We start from the raw sequence: 20,182 nt of genomic DNA on the forward strand, positions 1-20,182 counted from the left end.
AGGCTCAGGGACAAGCTGTGTGCAGCTGCGCCCAGAGCACTGTCTGTGCTTCAGGAACCCACCGACAAGAGGGGTCTGAGCTCCTCCAGGGCCAGGCGCACAAAATCGCAGTGTGCCTCAGCATAGCCCTTCACGCAGCTGGCAAACAGCTCCTTGGCGAAGCGCAGGAACTGGGGCAGCTCATCCAGCAGCTGGGCATTGAGGGCCTCGTAGTTGTTACGGGCAGACTGCAGCTCCTCCAGCGTTCGCTTGTCCTTCAGCTTCTCCGCTCTCTCCGTGCAGTTGTGGAAATCAAGGAGCTTATCAAAACGCTTCTGCACCAGCTTGTGGGGCCCTGCAAACATGCTCAGCAGCTGGTTCAGGGGCAAGCTCACCAGCCGCTCTGTCCGCTCTTTCTGGTGGGCAGAGATGCAGACAGCATGTGAGATGAGATGCTCACTCACTGTGTGGTGAACACCAGCAGCTCACCCTACAGCACAAAACCTTTTCAGCACAGTGTAGGATCTGTCTTCCCAACGGCATTCCCCAGAGCTCCAGAGGTCCCTTCCAATAGGAATTACTCTATAATCTTACGTAAATGTGCCAGTATGGGCAACACTAGGGGAAGTACCTGAACCACTCACACAGAGATCTGTTACATTGGAGGGAGGGCTGAAAAAATGTATACCTAACAGGCATGCTCAATACACATCATAAACACAGGCACCAAAGCTTGCAGGAAGGGAGCTAGACAGGAGTGCTCACACCTCTAGCATGCTGTGTTACCCTCCCTTGCAGCCTCCCAGGGCGGTCCGCAGAGGGGTGCCCCCAGCACAAGAGAGCACAGCCTCACTCACGAATTTGGAGAAGAGCTGGTCGCTGATGAGCCGATTCACTTTCTGAAACTGGTCCAAGTCTCCACTACTCTTCTCCATGCACAAGTCCCACATGCTCACTGCTGCCAGTGCCTTCATGCAAGCTGACTCCTGCAGCAGGGACGCACAGTCAGCACATCCATGCTTGCTGCCCAGAAGAGGTCTCCCAGGGAAGCCCAGACCCTCAGAGACCACCATGTCTGGCAGGGCTGAGGGCAGGAACACTGGCCAGGGGCACTGCAGGTACACACCATGCAGGCAGGAGAGGCAATGCACTACAAGCCCCAAAGGTTAGGCATCATCCCCAGACTGACTCACCCGGACATGCTGCAGGTAGAGGGAAAGGTCCCGGATGAAGGACTTGATCAGTCGCTCCTGCATCCGGAAATTTTTCTCTGTCTCTTCAAAGGCTTCATCCTTCAGCTGTGAGAGAAAACATCTCAAGGGAGGCAATGCAGGACTCCTGCACATCCCAGAGTGCGAGATGTGGGAACTCTTGCCCACAAGCTGGACAGCAGATGGGTGGTTCAGACCCTAAGCTCATTCTGCCTTGCTGGCCTGGATCAGAGCTGCTCATTGGGGAAGGGGCGTGGGGGGACAGCAGATGCCACTGCAGCAGCACTACAGGGTGGAAGTACACCTGGCAGCCAATACACGTTACCTGGGGCGCAAAGCCTGTGAGATGCTTGAGGTGGCTGCTCACACGGTTGGATTTCTTGATAATAGAGTGGAAGTTGAGCTTGGAGATCTTTTCCATGAGGCTATCCTCATCGCCTTTCCGGTACTTTAGAACTGAAGAGATTGATATAGAAATCAGAATCCTTGTCAGCACATCACCAACAATGGCCTTTGCTGGCTTTCCCCTTCTCTACCTAAGCCTCTGCAGTCCCAAATACTCCCATAGAATCAAGAATGGTTTGGATTGGACGTCACCTTAAAGCTCATCTAGTTCCAACCCCTCTGCCATAGGCAGGGACACCTTCTACTAGATGAGACTGCTCAAAGCCCATCCAACCAGTTCTTGAACACTGCTAAGGATGAGGCAGCCTCAACTTCTCTGGGCAACATATGCCAGGGTCTCACCACCCTCATAGTGAGGAATTTCTTCGCAGTATCTACCCTCTGCCAGTTTAAAGTTGTTACCCCATGTCTATCACTACATGCCTTTGTAAAATACCATATTGTTGTGTGCCATACATCATCTTGAAATCCAGCACTGTACCACCCATAATCCTTTACTTGGTTCTAGATACACCCTACAATATGTAGGCCCACCATTCAAACTCTTCCATAGGATTATGAATAGCACTAGCATATGGCGACATAGGAGATGGAGTATAATAAGCACCTGACCTACAGAAGGCATTTATATTGCTTCTTTAGCAAATATGAGCAATCATTACACGCAGCCTATATCATCTCAGCTTCAGGAGGGCTATGCGGAAAGAGTAAAGTATAAGACTTGCATGAGTCAGGGGCTTCCAAGGGAAAACAGGGAAGGTGGCTGGCAGGTCAAAGGGAATGATTTTCCTCCTGTTGTCCCAGGGGAGCTGTACCTGGGAACCGTGCCCAATTTTGGTGACCCCAGGTCAAGAGAGATGTGGGAGAACCAGAGCTCCTGACCCACAGGGAGAGCTCAGGCCCCACAAGCAGAGCTGGGGGAGCCAGGTGGGCTCAGCCTGGCTGGGAGGAGGTGCAGGGGATCTGCTCACAGCCTGCAGCTACTTGAAGGTGCTGGGGCCAAACTCCTCTGAGTAGCGCCAGGCAACACAGAGGCCAGCAACCACAGATGGCAGCTAGGGAGCTTCAGGGTAAATCAAGGAGCACAGCTTCACTGTGAAGGTGATGCATCCCTGGCACAGGACAGCAGAAAGGCTGTGAAATCTCCATCCTTGGGGATCAGTGAGAATCAGCTGGAGGGAGCAATGTCTGATCAGAGCCAACACTGGCGAAAATCCTTCTCCAAGCAGGAGGCGGGACAGGTGACCCAGAGGGCTCTTGCAGGCAGCACCTCTGTGATTCTGTCCTGTTTATAGGTATACCTTCAAACTTAAATCTCCACATTTCAGTAAGACAGAGACTACCCTAGTTAATTCTGTGTGGTGTTTAAAATTGAGTTTTAGAACTTCAAATATTTATTCTTTTGTCTTAAAATTATTTTCATGTAATAGTCACCTAGTCAGCAGCTGCATACATTTCATATAACAGCTAAAGTTTGATGTATACTGCCTTACTTTAAGTATGCTCAGATTGCTTGGATGCAGCTCTTCTACTCCCTTCTGTGACGGCACAGACCTTGGGAGCAGATTCCCACCACAACTGTGATTGCCAGCTAAGTCTCAGGAGCTCACAGAAGCCAGTCTCAGCGCACCCACTCCTGTCTCTCCCCAGCAGTACCCAGCTGCTCACCCAGGTCCTTCCTGCGCTTGTATTCATTGATGTTAACATTGATTTCTTTGACAGCAAGGACAGCAGCTGTCAGCGGTGCCTTGTCAGGGTGAGCCTCGGGGGTGGCACTCAGCAGCTCCATCAGCAGCAGCGGGTACCGCATCACCCTTTGCACTGGCTTGATGAGGAAGGAGCCCAGGTTAATGTAGTTTGTGCAGCCCCTGGGAAGTTGGGACAAAGCAGATGCACCAGGTTACAGTCCAGTTCTGCCATACCAATTCTGCCCCCTCAAATCAGTGCCAGCCAGACCCAGAACACCAATGCCTCTAAATCCACCCTAAGTCATGCCACTCTCATATCCAAGCTCACTGCACTCCTGAACTCCTGGTGCTCCGAGATCAACCCCAGGATTCCAGACCGCACTCACAGCAAATGACCCTTCCCAGCCAGGATCCAGTCCATCACCAGAGGCACTGTGAAATCCCACACAAGCACAGCTTCACACTTAGCAGCACACCACTTGCTTCAGACCATCTGACCATCCAACTGCCCAGATCTGTTCCCCTGTACAGAACAGACTGAATGCGCTCAGAGCTGCAGTCAGTGCAGGGCTTTCCTGGGTCCCTAGGGCTGATGCCAAAACCTGCTTCCTGCTTGAGACCTCCCCATACCTCATCACCTGTGCCACCTGCCTGTGTAGGCCACTCACTGCCTCTGCTGCAAACATGCTACAGACACCCCATTCCTCCCAGACATGCCTTCACAAAGCACTGTTAGAGCCCCCAAACATGCACCCAGCTGGTGGCAGGAGGTTAGTTACAAGGGAGCAGCCAGGCCAGGCCAGACAGACAAGCAAGGACTAACAGGAAGAGTGCACTTACCACTCACTGTACAGGCTCCTGCCGGCCCATAGAGTGCCAAAAAGCAAAGAAAAGCAATGGGTTAATGGGGCGGCAGGCGTGCAATCCCACAGCCAGTGCCTTCGCCCCATCCCATAATGATACCACCAGGGCAGTGGGCAGCCGTGTCCCCCCAGAGCAGCTGCCAGCATGCCAGCTCCTGGGGCATAAACCCCCACAAGCTGGACCCCTGGCAGTCACTGAACCAGGCAAAGAGGTTCCTCCTTCATCAGGCACGGTGGGGCACAGCTTGGGAACAGAAGCCCTCAATCCAGGATATGCCACCTTCCCTGTACGTTGGTGGCCTCTGCTCAGAGTTTAAGTAGACCTACAGGTGTCCCAACATCTGCGCGCTGGGGCAGAGAGCCATCTGAACCTGGAGTCTGGTAAACTATGCAGTGACACAGCCAGCCCCCCTCCAATCACCACCTGAACTGTCCAAGCACTGCTGGCAGAGGGACAGGGATGCTGGAGACTGACCCCCCCTACCCCAGGCCTGGTGGCTGCCACAGCCAGAGGCTCCAACCTGAGGCTATCCAGCAGGTCCAGGAGTAGTTTCTGCATCTTCTCATCCTTCTCATAGGTTTCCAACAGTGCAATGGCTTCATCGTGGTTCTGGCAATACACCCTGTAGACACTTTCCAGCTCTGCACGCTGTGCCAGGAACACTGGCCCTGCAAACAGCAGCAAAGCAGGACTTTAGTGTCTCCTGGTCCCCAGCTACCTTGAACTGTGGCATGACTCATGGTGAGAAGCCCAGCGTCCCCGTTCCTCCACACACACAGCTCAAAAAGACAATCTACTAGAGCACCCAGGATGCCTCCTTATTACCCACTAGCACATAAAGGTCTCCCATGAGTAAGAAGTGGGAACACTGGTCACTGGAGCCACACAGAGAACAAAGGCACAGGCTGCCCAAGGCCTGAGTGGCAAAAGATGGCAGCATAGGAGTGAGGAATGGGGCTCACTTCAGGGCAAGGGGCCACAGAGGGCCACAGAGGGCCACAGGCACTGTGTTTCTCAGCACAGCCACCCATGGGGCAACACAGATCTCCATGGCTTTGCTGCTGGACTGACAGGGACCAGCAGGGAGGAAGCCCAGCCTCAGTGATCCTTTCCCACCATTTAAACCATTCTGCTCTGCCACTAGCCAAAGCCCATCCCAGCCTACTGAGGAAAGTTAACAGCAGATTTCATACCGATGGCATCTGAAGCCTCCAAGGTGGACAACAGCTGCTTGGAGAAGCTAATTACCACGTGGATGTTTCCAAAAAGACCCTCAAAGTCTATGTTCTGTATCTGGGGAATGGGAAGAAAGATGGGGCAATATGTCCCAGTCAGACCCAGCAGCTCCCCCACTGCCTTGCAACCCATCAGTCCTCAGCTTCATAGCAGCCTCTTGGTGTGACCTTCTCCCATCACAGTGACTTCTGTACTCACCCCCCTGCCTCCCAGTGCACTGAAATTCACATTCTTTATGTGTCCTATCACAGTGTCCCCTCTTTCCCACTGATTTCATCACTGCCCCTGTTCACCTGTTATTCTCCCTGTCCTCCCGCCCACTCTGTTCCCATACCAAGAACCCATCTTTCTCCTGACAAAGAACATAACCTAGAAACCAAACGAAGAACATTTCCTGGCCCGGGAAATGAACCTGTGGTACTTGCTACAAGGTCTCTTGCTCTCAGCAACAGCAAGAGCTCAGCAGGATCCCAAAACATATGGGCTATTGCTATGAATGCAGGGAGCAGTGAGAACCAGCCTACTCCCCTGAGCATGACTGGATTTCCTCTATGGATTCCCACGCTGCTGCTTGTCTGCCTCTAAGCACAAAGCAGACTCTGTATCCTCACCTCTTCCCACCAGTGCTGCCCCCCTGCTCCTACCTGTGCCTGCTGCAGGGGCAGCATGATCCTCTCCACGCACATCTCCAGGTCTCTGATATAGTCCCGCTCTGTCTGGAGCAGCTCCTCAATAACTTTGGACCTCTTCTCTAGCATCCTTTGCTCGGGGCTCTCGGTGGCAGCTGAGGATGTTTCCAGGGATGGTGTCTGGGAGGACAGGAGAGTCATCTCTGCAAGACAAACAAGCAAAATCAGCATCTTCCAGCAAAGACAGAGGGATAGGAAACAACTGTACCCTATGCAACCTATGAGACTGCCACACAGGCCTGTTACAGAGAGCAAAACTGTCCATCCAAGGCCCTTTCCAGAGGCCGTTCCGGGCACTCCCAGGCCAGGGCAGCAGGGAGCCCTCGTCTGTTCCCACAGCACGAGTAACGCTGGCAGCAGGCACCAATCAGCACAAACCTGCTCCAGACCGTCCCCGTGGTGCCAGCCGTGGGCAGACCCCTCTGCTACTCCCGCTCTCGACTCTGTCTCCCCAGTAAGCTCCACGGGGCTAAGCAGATCAGTCCTCGCTTCTCCCTCCTCCCAGCCAGGCAATGGCGGCGCCCCCCACCCCTCAGGCTGGGAACAGGGTCTCCATTCTCCAGCGCCGGGGCATTTCCATGTGAATGGCCGAGAAAAGCCTCGGGCACCCACAGTGCTGCTGCCGGCGGCAAAGCCTGGAGCTGGACCACAGCCACGGCGCCGCGCAGGCCGGGGCCGGCCAGGGCGAAGGCTGCTTCGGGCGGCGTAGGGGCCCGGCAAGGCAGGGGCGCGGCAAGGCGGGGGCCCGGCGTGCCGGGTGCACCCCACGGGCGTTCCCGCTACTGTGGCGGGTGGCCCCGGGGCGGGGAGACCCCAGAGCCCCTTCACAACCCAGGGACCTGCTCTGTGCCCGGGCGCCCGTCCCCTCCCAGCCACCCTGCCCCGGTGCTGGGGCCTGAGCACCGGCGGCGCGCAGGCAGCTCCCACCCTCCATGTCCCTTTCCCAGCCGGAATCCCTCCTGGTTTTCCGTCCCACCTGCGGCTCCCCAGCCGGCCCAGCCCTCTCCTGTTTTCATTGAGACATTTTATCCCCCTGCGGATTCCTGGGCCTCAGCCACTTTCTACCTGCTTTACATGCGCCCTCTGCCCGAAACCACAGCAACCGGACGTCCCTTCCCCCAAAACCCAGGAGGGCTCCCCTCCGGCACCTCCGTGGGACACCGCTCTGAGGCAGGCTCTGGTCCAGAAACACTCAGATCTCCCGTTTTATGGCTGCTTTCAGAACTGGGGCCCATGGGGTCCTTGCAGCACCCCACCTTGCCGCAGGTACCTGATTTAAGGCCTGATTTGACAAATGCTCCCCCACTCCAGCACCTCCCACACATCCCCGGCTGCTCACTCTCGATGGGATTTTATCAGAGCTGCAGCCTTGCCCCAGAGCAAACATCTGTACAAACATTTCAGCAGGACTGGCAATTAGAGATCTTCACCTCCCTGACCCCTCCAGTTACAGCCCCAAGCAACAGCATCACAGCCTGGGGGATTCCTAGCAGGGCTTGAGACTTATCCTGGTACCCTGGCACCCACTGTGCACAGCCCCAAGAGATCCCCATGCTCCCAGCCGCTTCTGCCCAGGTGCTGGGCAGGCCCTGCCCAGGATGGGGTATTGCTGTTGTGGCCTAAGCATCCTGCCTGCTGCTGGGGTTTTACACACTGAAACGACCCAGCAAAGGAAAGAAACATGGCTGAGATGAGACACAGCCTGTGTCAGCCCTTCCCGTTGCAGAGCAGCAGCGACAAACAGAAACCAGCAGTATCGGCATCAAACAGCAAATTCTCACAGCTACACAGGCTGAGGATGAACCGCTGTGCCCCTTGCAGAGGTAGCAACTTCAAAATCAGACCTAAACCCACCCACTAAACACAGTAAGTGGGAAAGCCAGTTGAAACCCTGCTCAGAAGATGCCCTCCATGTGGGAGGGAAGACAGCTGTCTTTCTAAGAAGGTGTCTCTGCTGCCCTGCCTTGAAATCAAGCCTGGGGAGAGCCAAAAGGGCTCCACGGAGGAGGATATAGTGACACAAAATTACATTTTACATTTAGCAAGCAATTACTGGAAAGAGCAGGCTTCACTGATTCCTACTGGCAAGCATCCTTGAAACTACCCCCATCAGAGCCAACCTGCACAAGCGAAAAGGCTGTCTTGGCTCCCTGCCAGGTAAGTCCCCGATGATGAACTTTATCAATTCAACTGCAGTGGAAGTCCATGAGGAGTGCCTGGAGCTAGGTTTAACATCTGCTGTTTGCATTCCCACTGCAAAGCACCAGTATCAGACCAGGCCCTGCCATGCACGGTCCTCCACAAACACCCAACAGGGATATCCTGCCTGAGACATCACTTAAAGCCTGAACAGGACACGAGACAGGAGAATGCACAGGAGGGACAAAAAACCACCAAGACAATATAGTCAGGAGGCCTCTGCAGTTCAGAGTCTAGAAAGTGACAACAAATGAGTTATTTTAAAGAAGGATATATATGTTTTTAAGGAGTGGCATTTGTTTTTCAAGAGAGCAAGCTCCAATAGGAAGGTAACCTGGAAGGAGCTGGAAGGTATTAATCTGCAATGCAAACAGTGTGTGAAACCCAGAGGAGGTGGGTGGGTGGGTGAGCTGATACTGCATGGGGTGGCCTGAGAAGAATCTTGAAAATGAAGACCAGCCAGAACAACAACCAGAAATTATCCATGCAGCAGCATTTGGGAAGACAAATGGAAAAGATTACATTTGTGTTGGTCAAAGAATAGGATTTTGCATTTACCCCCAGGCAAAATGCCACCAACTAAGCTCATACAGGACATCTCTATACCACCAAACAACCCTACTGTACTCCCAGCTTTAGCCATAGCTAACTGCTGCCACACAACGTGTCTGGCTCCTGCTCACCAAAACAAAGCTGGGGATGTCCAGCGCTGCTGGCAAACACAACAGCTCCCTATGCTCTGCCAAGCAAACCCCAAGCAAGTAAATCTAGGTCAGGTCCTTTCAGAGTGCCCTAAGGCAAGGATTCACACTTGTGAGATTGCCAGCTCCCTGACACCCTTCCTCTGCAAATCTCAAATCATTGCCTGTGGGAGGGAAATTAAACCTATCCCTGCACAGGTTTTAAGCCCAGAGCAGTCATCAGCTCAGCTTGCTGACCTAATATGATGCGAGCCACCTGTTCTACCCACTTACACCGTATCAGTATCTGCATTATCTTCAAAACTCATGCAAATTCATTCTCCTCTGGCCTTCTTGCTCTTTCTGAATATTCCAAGATTCGTTTAAAAACAAGGCTAGGCTGCAGCCAAGTCGCTTGCTGTTTATCACTAGTCCAGCATTCTCCTTCAACAATGAATGAGTTCAAAAGGTGTCCTGCTCCATTCTAAACACTTGGCGTTCACAAAATTAAAATTCAGAATTTCTTTTTAATATTTGGCTCTTCTATCTGACCAACATGTACAATACTTAGGATTTGTTTCTGAGTCTCTAAAACCTCCCACTTTTTGTATTTCGTACTATCTCTGTCGATTGCCATCAAGTTATTTTTCTCCTGTTCGTCACACATTCCTGTCTAACAGCAGCTTTCCCTAAATGAGGCTTACAAAACATTTAAATAAACCCACCCATTTCAGAGCTGTGGGGTTTGGTCACCTAGTAATTTTTCTTAAAAACATTTTATTTCACTGATTTTCTATTTAAATGTTACCTTTCAACCTGAGTCATCATGCCCATCAACTCTGAAGGCATGGACACAGCTGGACCAGTCTTCGTTAGCCTGCAAGAATCTGACTGGTTATTTCTAATGAAGCCACCAAATTCCAGTCCAGTGACAAATTCGTGTTTACCCATGACACAGATGCTAAAGGGGCATTCAGAAATGCATTTCCAAAACCAATGTTTTCAATCAGGACTTTCATAGACTCGAATTTTGTTCTCTTGTAGGCTGTGCGAGCTCTGCAATCTGCCCCTCTGAATTAAAACTTCTAACAACGTTATTTTCTCTATCCCCTTTGGTGAATCGGTGGGGAGTCCTTGGCTCTCTGGATTGGTTTAATGGTCTGTGACAGCCTCCCAGGAGCACCTGCTCTTGAGTTTTGCTAGTTCACCTGCTGACACATGGGAAACCCAAAACCAACTCGTAACCCAGCCCCTGGCAGTGAGGTGTCAAGCTGGAGCACACTTCCACTGCTGCCCTTGCCTTGGAGGCTGTGATTTACTATTGCAATCACACAGCTCATGCTGCTTATCTCAGATATGCCACTGTCACCGACTTTCTTCCAATTAATGAAAACATCTTATTCTTATACCCAACTGCCTAGTGGGAGCACACACAGAGTTACAGGTTTTATCCCTGCCCCACTCTGGAAGTAAAGTTGACCCATGAAGACCAGATCCAACAGGATGTGACCATCATGCAGACTAGGGGGCTCACCCAAACAGCTGCATAGTCCCCCAACTCCTCCTCGTCAGGGCTCACCCTCCAGCATTTCCCGTGCCATAGCGCAACCTTGCAGGGTGCCCAGGCTCCTAACGCCATCTGAAGAGGGATGTGCAGCCCATCAGCACTGAGGACAACCTCTCGAACCAACTCGGTAAGCAGGAATGTCCAACGGGAGCTGCATTTACCCAAGAGGCAAGCCCAGCCCCAGGATCACAGCTCAGCAGAGTCAAGCAGTGACTCAGGACAAAACAAACCAGCTGCAAATATTTGAAGTATGTGGACGCCTGGAGGGGAGGAGCCACTGCCTAACACAAGAGAGGGGATGAAACTAAGGCAGGGAATAATTAATCTGAGCGAAAGGCTAAACTCCCTGCCAGGAGCAGGATCTGGCTGGGGTGAAAACTCTCACTCCAGACACTGGTAACATGCCTGTAACGGGATATATCCACTGTTCTGAAAGGGCAGACTGGATATATTCAGTGTCTCTGTGCTCCTTAGGAGGAAGTGGGGAGTGTGGCAGAGAGGTGCCATGGGAAAAGATGACTTCATCCCACAGCAAATATAAATAAATGAATGAATATAGAAAACCAGGTAACAGACAACAGGCACACCAGGAACTCTGAAGTACAGAAAAGTGAGAAGATAAAGATATCAAGAAAATTCCATGGATGGTAAAATTAGGAATTCAGTTTTAATTTTTAAATGAGGAAATAAAATACTACTTTGTAACAGACTTTACTTCCAACCAGGACATAAGAAACCCTTTCAATGATACAATCCCAGCAGTAAGCAGAGAGAGTAAAATTTTCTGTAAGTTTGGCAAATAAGCCAGAATTATACAATAATTATTCTGTTTCTTTCTGTCTAAAAATCAAAAATAAGACCTTGCTAACTGTAACCTGAAAAGCCATTGCCAGCATAGAATATCCAGAAAAGAGAGCATTCTTAATCAGGTTCTACAGGGACTGTATTTAGAGTTGATCCTATTTTTCAAGTGAATAGAAAATCACTTCCATCATGTAAAGAACTGAACATCAGTTCAACAGGATCGCACATAGAGATGAGCCATATGAGTCACTGAGTGACCCAAGCTATCCTGAATAAAATGGAATTACTCAAACGAAGTAGGTTTAATGCAGACAAATGCATCAATGTGTTAATGGGAACAAGAAATGCAGCCACATGCAGGACTGTATTCTGGGGTAATGCTTCTGCTTGATTGGCCAAAACTCAGCAGGAGCTGCCTGAGCACTGCAGAGGCAGACTGGGGTTCTCAGACAAGGGCACAGGAGCGCAGCACAGTAACCCTCTGAGCAAGCCAGTGCTGACACCCACCCAGAATGCCTCACACAGTTCTGAAGTCCACTGTTTTAAAAGAGTCTAAAGGAAAAATGTGCAAGCATCAGGAAGAATAAACACTAGGTCTTCCTGTGAGTCTTTACCATGAGTATTTTAAGACTCTATCACTACAAAGAACTGACGACTGAAAAATTACTTAATTACAGTACCTGCCAGAGAAGAATACCCATCAACTAAAAAGATCTAATTTAGCAGAAAAAGGTTGGTGTGCAGAGCTGAAATGCAACACATTAGCATCCAAACCTGTAAAAGTGATGGTGACTAAGCAGCAAAGCTATGCCAGGTGGGTTCTCCTTCTGTTGATGTGGCAGGCAGACACATCTGAGTCTCACCCAAGAAGAGATGCTCCAACCAAGCAGCTGTCACCAGGCTGCACCACAAAGAAATCTGTGAGAAGTGCAATAACCCTGCTTACAGAAATGATCACCCCAAGTTAGCTCTACCAGGGCTTTCAAGTCCTAAATTCTGTTAGCTGACAGACAGGAGAAGGAACCTGGGAGAGAAGTAGACAGCATTAGAAAAAGGTGCCTGGAGCACACACAGAGGGTAAAACAGAGCCGACTTTTTCCTACCAGCAAGGCAGGACGATGTCTGCTGCTAAGTGTGATGGAAGGGCTTTTGGGGAGGCTGTCCAGGTACTGGCAAGGTCTTACATTGAGACAGCCACAGCAGCAAAGCATATATGCCAAGGAGGACTCTTCCTGGTGTAGCACAGTGACCCCCAAGGCAGGAGGAGAAACAGACCAGGAAACTGCATCCAGAGAAGTGGGTCACAGGACAGACAGAGTGTTCCAAATAACCTACAGCCTCCCTCCCTCCTTCCTGCTGCAAAACATGGGCCCTGACGGTGACGGCATCCTGCCCGGCACATCCCACAGCCACTCTGGTGCCCTGATGCATACAGCATCTCATTTAACATAAGAGGAGCAAAATCTCTTGCTTGGCATCACGGTCTGTTTCCCCAGCTCTTGCAAAAGCTGGCCAGGCCAGCACTGCTCCAGCCTCCTAAGGCTCTGTGGGCCCTTCCCCTCTCTGCTCTGCTCCTGGCTCCTCCTAACTTCTCCACTGCCCTTTGGACATCCTGGTACTGCAAAGCTTCTCCCCTCACCCTGGGGACACAGCTGAGCAAAGTCCCACCCCACCAGGGTGGCTGAGAGTGCAGAAATGCAGCCAGAGGAGCCTGTTTAAATACCTCCAGAGGATAGATTTCATGCACAGCCTTCAGCTCTGCCATCTCTGACTGTTGCACTGCAGTGCTCTTTTCCTCTATGTTTCAATCCCCCTCCATGAAGAGCTCACAAGACAGATGCTGGCAGAAGGGGTACTGCAGCAAACAGGTTTTCAGACTCATGGCAGCCCAGCAGAAATGGCAGTCCACCAAACGGGCTCCAACCAGACCCTACCACCAGACCCTACAACCTTGCCGCCCCTTCCCCAACACACACTAATATTCTTGCAACAAGCCAAGCTCCACAAAGCTGTCTGCAGCCAACTTTGCTCCAGCCACAGCATCAATGGAATGATTTTGCCTGTGCCAGGACAGCCTGAGCCCTCCAGCTCTGATATGGGACTAACTCCAGGATGCCAGCTGATGGGACTGGAGACCCAGGGATGGTTCAGGAACCCAGGACACAGGGCATGCAACTGGTGCAGCCCAGGTAAGGGACCGCTGTGGTACTGAGGTACTGGCAATGCTGGAGATACCTCAAAGTCCTGCCCATGTATAATTATGCAACTACAAGTACATGCCCTCTGCATATGCCTGAGTTCTACAACAACTTTGTCTATTTCCTCCTTTGTATCACCATACTCACCCTCTGGAGGGTCAGGAAAAGATTCCTATACACAGAATCTGCCCACAGTGGGTTATAAAGGTAAAACAGGCAGTGGGAATAACCCCAGCAGCTCACCCTTTCCCCCATGAAGAACTTCCTCAGAACCCTGAGAAAGCAGGCAAACTGGGGCTAAAGTTTTCAGGGTGCACCCAAAACGCTCAGGGCACAGATGGAGGAGCGACTGAAAGAATAGCAGTGAACTGTGGGTCTGTGCTGTCTGTGCTTCATTCCCACCTGGGCTTCTGCCAAATGGGGACAAGAGCCTTTGCAGGGCAGATGTGTGACTGACTGTACAGAGGGGTAATGATGATGATGCCCATTTCAACAAGGCCAAGGTTTCCCATGAGAGCATGGCTGTGCTGGCCACCCACCCGTCCCACAGCCCCGGTGCTGCCCCAGTGCCAGGGCAGGGCAAAAGCACACTCAAGGCAACTGCCCAGCAGTTCCCCGTGTACCTCGCTTCTCCTTCCTGGTCTGCACAAACTCTGAGTGCCGCAGGGTGCTGGGAGCCGTCCGCCTGTAGAAGCTGTTTCGCTGTAGCATGGAGCCCACCCCGTTTGCTTCCTCGGCCTCCTGCTCCCAGAGCTGGCTCCAGTCCATCCGGCCTGTGCGTACCCTTGAGCGCTCTGCTCCTCTGCTGCTCCTGGCTGGCATCCCAATACCTGGGGTTGCTCCTTCCAGCTCCCCACAGCTGTCATAGTCCATGTCCCATGTCTTGGACTGTGTGTAGCAGGTGCCTGATCCTGGGCTTACACTACTGTCTCCTGAGGACCAGACTGTAAATGCAGGAGCTTCGGAACTTCTGTCCAGACTGTTGTGGTCCATGACATGGCTTTTGTTCTGCCTGTGCCGCTCAGTATCTTCTTGGTCTACTTGGTCCCTGACACCTCTGTACCGCCTTTCCTTCTCTCTATATGCCCCAGAGCCTCCATCCTGTCTATACTTTTCCCCCTCCCTATACTCTCCAGGGTCTCCCCACTGCCTATACCACCTTTCTTTTCCCCCATAATATCTTTCATCCTCACTGTAGTTCCTAGTACCTCTGTAATTCTGACACCTTTCCCTCCTCCTATAATTTCCAGAGCCTCTATCCCCTCCATACTCCTTTTCCCCCTCCATATACTGCCCAGGTATTCTGTCCTCTCTGTACCGCCCTTCTCTTATCTCAGAACTGCAGTTTCTGTATTTCACATCCTCTGTCTCATACAGCCTACAGTTTCTACCCTCTGTATCCTGGCTTTTGCCTTCCCAAACGCCCTCTGCTCTCCTGCAGTTTGCGTACTGGATATCTTCCTTCCAAAAACCTCCACAATCTCCATTTGTGGTCCACTGGTCCATAGAAATGCCCTCCCCTCTCTTGTAACCATACCACGCACTGTCTGCTCCCCAGCAGCCTGGGTACTGCCTCCTTGCCCTGGGTCTGTCATTGCAGCGAGCCTCCCTGCGCCGTGCAGACACTCCAGCCACATCCTCTTTCCTTAAGGCACAACAGTCCTCATATTCCCAGCCAAGGAGTCGCCGCTCCTGCCTCGGATCCTCCAAGCCATGTTTTGTCCCAGGACAAGTGCACATAGCCCCGTCAGGGTGCGGTGAAGGGGCTGACTCCTGTTGCTGCCTGCTCCCTGAGGCCAGGCCCGGGCTGACGCAGCTTCTCCGCTTTGCTCCAGTGCTCCTGTCCCAAGTGAAACGCAGGTACTGCTTCCTGAAACCAGCCAGGAAGGGTACGAGAGGCGCAGGCCCAATCGCCACCAGCCCTGGCCTCCTCCACCTGCTGCCCAAAGTAATCAGTAACCAGCATCGAGGAGGGAGGCCAGGGCTGGGCAGGCTCTCACTGCCCAAACCGGCTCTACAGCTTTGCCAAAGCCTCTCTGCAGGAGGCTCAGAGGCAGGGAAAAGGAGGGCACTTGAGCATGCAGAAGCCCTGCCCCAAGACCAACGTCCTCAGGGGAGGGAAACAAGAAGGTGTGTGAGACCGCAGGAAGCCACAAACCAGACAGCATACCACATCTCCTTCCACTGCCTTCATGCTCCCACTGGGATGCAGGCTAAATGACGTGGTCTAGCAGAGGCTAGGCTCTGCTCCACACCTCACTGGGGAAACTGAGGCTTTCATGCTGCCTCTGGCTCAAACCTGATGCTGAGCCCATCCTCTTCTCGGCCCTCAACTACAGGTCCTGGGAAGAGCAGGAGAAGAGCAGAGAGCAGCTCGTTGTGTGACAGAGCATCCCTGAGTGGTACCTACACAGTGCCAGGCAGCCACAGTTGCCCTGTTCCTGCTCCAGGGCAAATGGCTGCTCTACCAGCTGACAGGAACAGGCTTGAAGGAACTATCTACGTTACAGTCCAGTGCCAACATGCACTATAAATTTCCAGGAGGCTACAGAAACACACACTCCAGTAACACTGCTCATTGCAGGGCACAACATCGTCCCAGTTTTCCATGACAAATGCAGGAGCACCTGTAAGAAACCAAGAGACAACCACAAGATGCCCTAGACAGAAAGCCAGAGAGCCCACAGATGTCATCCACATCTCAGGTTCTTGCAGCACTCATTAGGAATGTACAGCCAATGCTCCCAGCCCGTAGAAGACAAAGCCCATAGACCCTCCTACTCTAGCTGCAGGACGGTAAGCGCTAATCCTGCCCCAGCCTGGTGAGCAGCGAACACAAGACACACCAGAGCCAGCCTGCAGATTTTAAACACGTATTTTAGAAACCCACATACTTTCTGCTCTTCTTTTGGCTCCCCAAAGGACACACCAATGGGCTGGGTTCTCCCAAGACTATGCCAGCTCTAGTTTGATTGCTGGTCAATGCCTAGTGAAAGCTTTTCTCCCTCCAGTGTGCCTCCACATTCCCCAACAGTGGCAAGGCAGAGGCCATGCCCTAGGCACAGCACACACATGTTTTGCAACACCAAATTACTGATGCAGCCTGCTGCACTGAAGCTGGGCTAGCAAGCCTGAGACATACTCTCTGGCCACACTCAGATGTGACAGGAGTGATGTGACAGAGCTTGGGGAGGGCACATTTTTATCACAGGACCAGAGAGATTACTAAATCCTCAGGTCTTAAAGTGGTAAAAAATTCCCTAGGACTACCAAGGGGATAACTTCATAGGTAAGATGTCTAGGATAATGTTACTTCCTGCCTTTTTAGGCTTTCCAGTAAGCAACAGGGCACAAATTCCGCAGCATCTGTCCTCTTTCAGGAAGCACTGGGACAGTAGGAGACATTTTCCACCATAAAATTTCCCTTGAGATCCAACCTTCATTTTCATCTTCCTATCTTCACGTTATTTCATCTAGCCTCAAATCCTCTAAGCCTCTTTCCAAGCATTGTGCTCACATGCCACTGACGTGGAGGCTGTTTGTCACTCTGTTTCCCTGGTGCACCGATACCGGCCTTCGTTCCATGTACTCTGCCTCAGACACAATCCTGCAGTGAAGTGCCTGGGCTCCCCAGCACTGATTAAGCAGTGGGAGGATGAAGCAATGAAGTCAGAGTGAGTAATCCCCAGGCAGGAGCTGACATTTCACTCCACCTCCTGCATGCAGTGCCCACATTTCCTGCACATCGTGGGTTTCGCTAACAGAACTCCAGTGTCAGAGCTCCTGGGAGATGCTGGCGAAGGGACTGTGGGAGATGTATGTGGTCCTGTCTTTTCACTTTGTCTACTGTAATATCAAGTATAATGTAATTAAAAGCACTGACCTTTATATGGCATCTTTGGGTTTCAGAGCCCAAACGTGCTGATATAATCACACCAAATTTCTTCACCCCGAGTAATTTTTCTCAGCTGCACAGACAGAAGTCATCTTTTCAGCTACAGACATGCCACGATTTAAAGCTCTTTCTTGCTGTTATCAACGGCACAGCATCATTTTCCTGTCCTGGACTTCATGGATGGCAGAAGCACAGGGGTAGGCTTTACTTTTTGCCCACTAGCCCATCCCACTCCCAGGCCAGGTTCAGCACCCTTCTGTACTTCCCCTCTGATCTGAGTGACATTCCCCAAAAGTCTGTATCACCACCAGAGCAGAATGGGATGCAGGGAAACCCTGACATGCTGAGGACAGTCATACCACAGACATCAGTCAACTCAAATCTCAACTGCAGCACCACCAGCAAAGTCACTCTGAAGCTGCTGCTTACTCCCCTACAGCTAAGAAAGGATGAGGCAGGGAGGCTGAACCTGTAGCAGCTGTGTTTTCACTCAAGAGCAAGGACAAACTGGGAATGGATCAGATCAAGGCTCTGGATGTATGGTGGGGCTGAACAGGAGGTGGGAAAGTTGGAAGGAAAAGGGGTTGGGGAAGGCCAGGTCTGAGGGATGTCCAGAGAATGACACTCTCTGAGGCAAAATCATGATGATTTGTACTATAACAATGCTTACAAAATGACCAAAATCAGGAAGTAAAGAAGGAAATAAAACACTGGCTCCAACAGTGCCTGTACGCAGCACGACACAGCTGTCCCCCTGAAGCATCCCATCCCATGCTGCTGCACTCACCTCTGAGCTCCTGCAGCTCCACACTAAGGCTCTCGATGTTGGAGTCACAGAAATCAAGGTTTTCCAGGGTCTCTGCTCTCACCAGCTCATCCTGCTGCTCCTCCAGCATCAGACTTAGCTCAGCACGGGTCTTGCCATAAGCCTCCAGGTCTCGCTCCACCTCTCCAATCCTCGTCAGAAGAATGGAGCGGGGGGAAGCTGTTTCTGCCTGAGTCAAGTCCTCACGTCCCTCCTCCACCTGTTGCTCCTGGGCACTGGGCTGCAGCTGTGCAGGGACCACATTCTTCCGCTGGTTGCTTGGTGGAGGCCGGGGTGCAGGCCGTGAGGGCTTGACGGAGAAGGACAGAGACCTGCCTTTGGGCACCTGGCCACCCACTGCGTGCACAGCGGTTGTTGCAAAGCTGCTGGGCCGAGGAGGGGGTGGCCGCAGGGCTTTCCTCCTCTCTGGCTGCCTGGTGTGGGGTGCAGATTCAGGAGACCCACGGACAATGTCCTTCTCAGAGCTGTAGTCCAAGATAGAGAAGTGGCGAGAGACCTTGTCCTGTTCAGCACTGGTACTCGACAGGCTCTTCTCAAACTGTGCCAGCTGCTCGGTCAGTTTGGAGTCAAGGTCTGTGCAGCCATCCCCCTGTGCTGTGAGTGGAGAGCACTCCCCCCAGTTCCCAGCCCGTGTGTCCAGGCCCACCTGAGCACCTCCCAGGCTGGAGGAACAGGGTTTGGACTTCTCCTGTTGACTGTCCACACAATTGTCCAGGTCCTGGGCACTGCTCTGGCTCTCCTGGGGCTCAGATGCTGTCCAGTTGTCAGGAGAAGTCACCTGGCTCCTGCAAAGATCCTGGGGAGAGGGAGGAGCTTGGAGGGGCACAGTGGGATGGTCTCCATCATGCTCAGGTAGGGTGTGAGTTTCTGAGTTTCCTGGGGAGGCTGAAACAGTCCCCACAGTCTCCAACTCACCTGCTTGGTCAGGCTTGTTGCCTTGCTGGGGAGGCAGCTGAGCAGAGGGGAGAAGGCCATTGACTGTCTTTGTGTGGCCAACGGGAAAGGAGTCTGCTGTGCCTTTGGAATATGGTCCTTGGTGTCCTGTGCTGGGAAAGGTGTCATGCTGTCTCACGTCAGTGGGAAGAGGATCCCCTGACCTCCCTACCTGGTGAATCAAAACGGTGTCAGGCTCAGGGTGTGCTGCTAAACCATCCTCCTTTTCCCTGCCATCCTTCCCTGGCAAAGGAAGAGATTCAGAGCAAGTATCTTCCAGGTCCTGATGGATGGTCACTCCACAGCTGCCTCCATCTTGGGGATCCGCAGCACCTGCCTTATCCCTGCAAGCCTCAGAGGCTTCCAGCCTCACAAATCGGTGTGGAAAGATGCCACGTTTCCCCCTCAGCTCCCCTTCCAGCCATCCATCCTCCAGAACGCCTATGATTCGAATCCTGTCACCCACATCAAAATCCAGTTCCTTGGACTCCAGTGCTTGGAACTGATACAGAGCAACACCGTAAGTGCTCCCTGGCTCCTCCTCCTCCTCGGGTGGTGCTTCCACTGTCCCATTGGTGTCACAAGTCTCTGTGGGTTCTGGATCCACTGAGGTTCCTGATGCTCGCAGAGGAGTAAGCAGTTCCACAAAACCCTCTGGGAAGATGCCCCTATGGCCTCTGAGCTCACCTTCGAACCATCCAGGCTCTGGGATGCCAACAATGTTGATCACATCCCCTTCCCTAAAGTCCAGTTCCTCCTCTAGCTGAGCAGACAGGTCCATTAGGGCCCGGGCTTGGCCCAGTGAGTAGGCAGGCACCTCCAGGAGAGCGCTCTGGGACAGCTGACGGCTCTGAACTGAAAGGCACAACTCCCGCACACATGATGAAGGGAAAAAGCCCTTGGAACCCCAGCTGCTTCGGCCCTGGAGCCAGCTGGAGGCCAGAGACCCCCCCAGGATCACCAGGTCTCCTGCAGGGAATGAGACAAACCAGTTTAAAACTGCCCTCA

At 52.3% G+C, this 20,182-nt stretch overlaps 1 protein-coding gene across 7 annotated transcripts in view; it reads right to left on the reverse strand.

Annotated features, from left to right (window-relative positions):
• DNMBP (dynamin binding protein) overlaps positions 1-20,182 on the reverse strand; it is a 34,572-nt gene that overhangs the window by 2,646 nt on the left and 11,744 nt on the right. For 4 of the 7 annotated variants that reach the window (XM_057402251.1, XM_057402252.1, XM_057402250.1 and 1 more), the window contains 10 exons: positions 18,203-20,143; positions 6,028-6,215; positions 5,341-5,440; positions 4,668-4,815; positions 4,124-4,141; positions 3,264-3,463; positions 1,516-1,646; positions 1,173-1,277; positions 837-965; positions 63-395 (listed from right to left, as the gene is read on the reverse strand). In XM_057402251.1, the coding sequence (XP_057258234.1) occupies positions 63-395; positions 837-965; positions 1,173-1,277; positions 1,516-1,646; positions 3,264-3,463; positions 4,124-4,141; positions 4,668-4,815; positions 5,341-5,440; positions 6,028-6,215; positions 18,203-20,143 (3,293 nt within the window). Of the gene's footprint in view, positions 1-62; positions 396-836; positions 966-1,172; positions 1,278-1,515; positions 1,647-3,263; positions 3,464-4,123; positions 4,142-4,667; positions 4,816-5,340; positions 5,441-6,027; positions 6,216-14,143; positions 15,171-18,202; positions 20,144-20,182 lie in introns of those variants that run through there. The other 3 variants (XM_057402253.1, XM_057402255.1, XM_057402256.1) reach the window with 2 other exon arrangements.

Source organism: Pezoporus wallicus, unplaced genomic scaffold, assembly GCF_028554395.1.
Source record: "Pezoporus wallicus isolate ANWC-B61680 ecotype Strahan unplaced genomic scaffold, APGP_CSIRO_Pwel_v1 contig_6787, whole genome shotgun sequence".
Taxonomy (NCBI): domain Eukaryota; kingdom Metazoa; phylum Chordata; class Aves; order Psittaciformes; family Psittacidae; genus Pezoporus; species Pezoporus wallicus.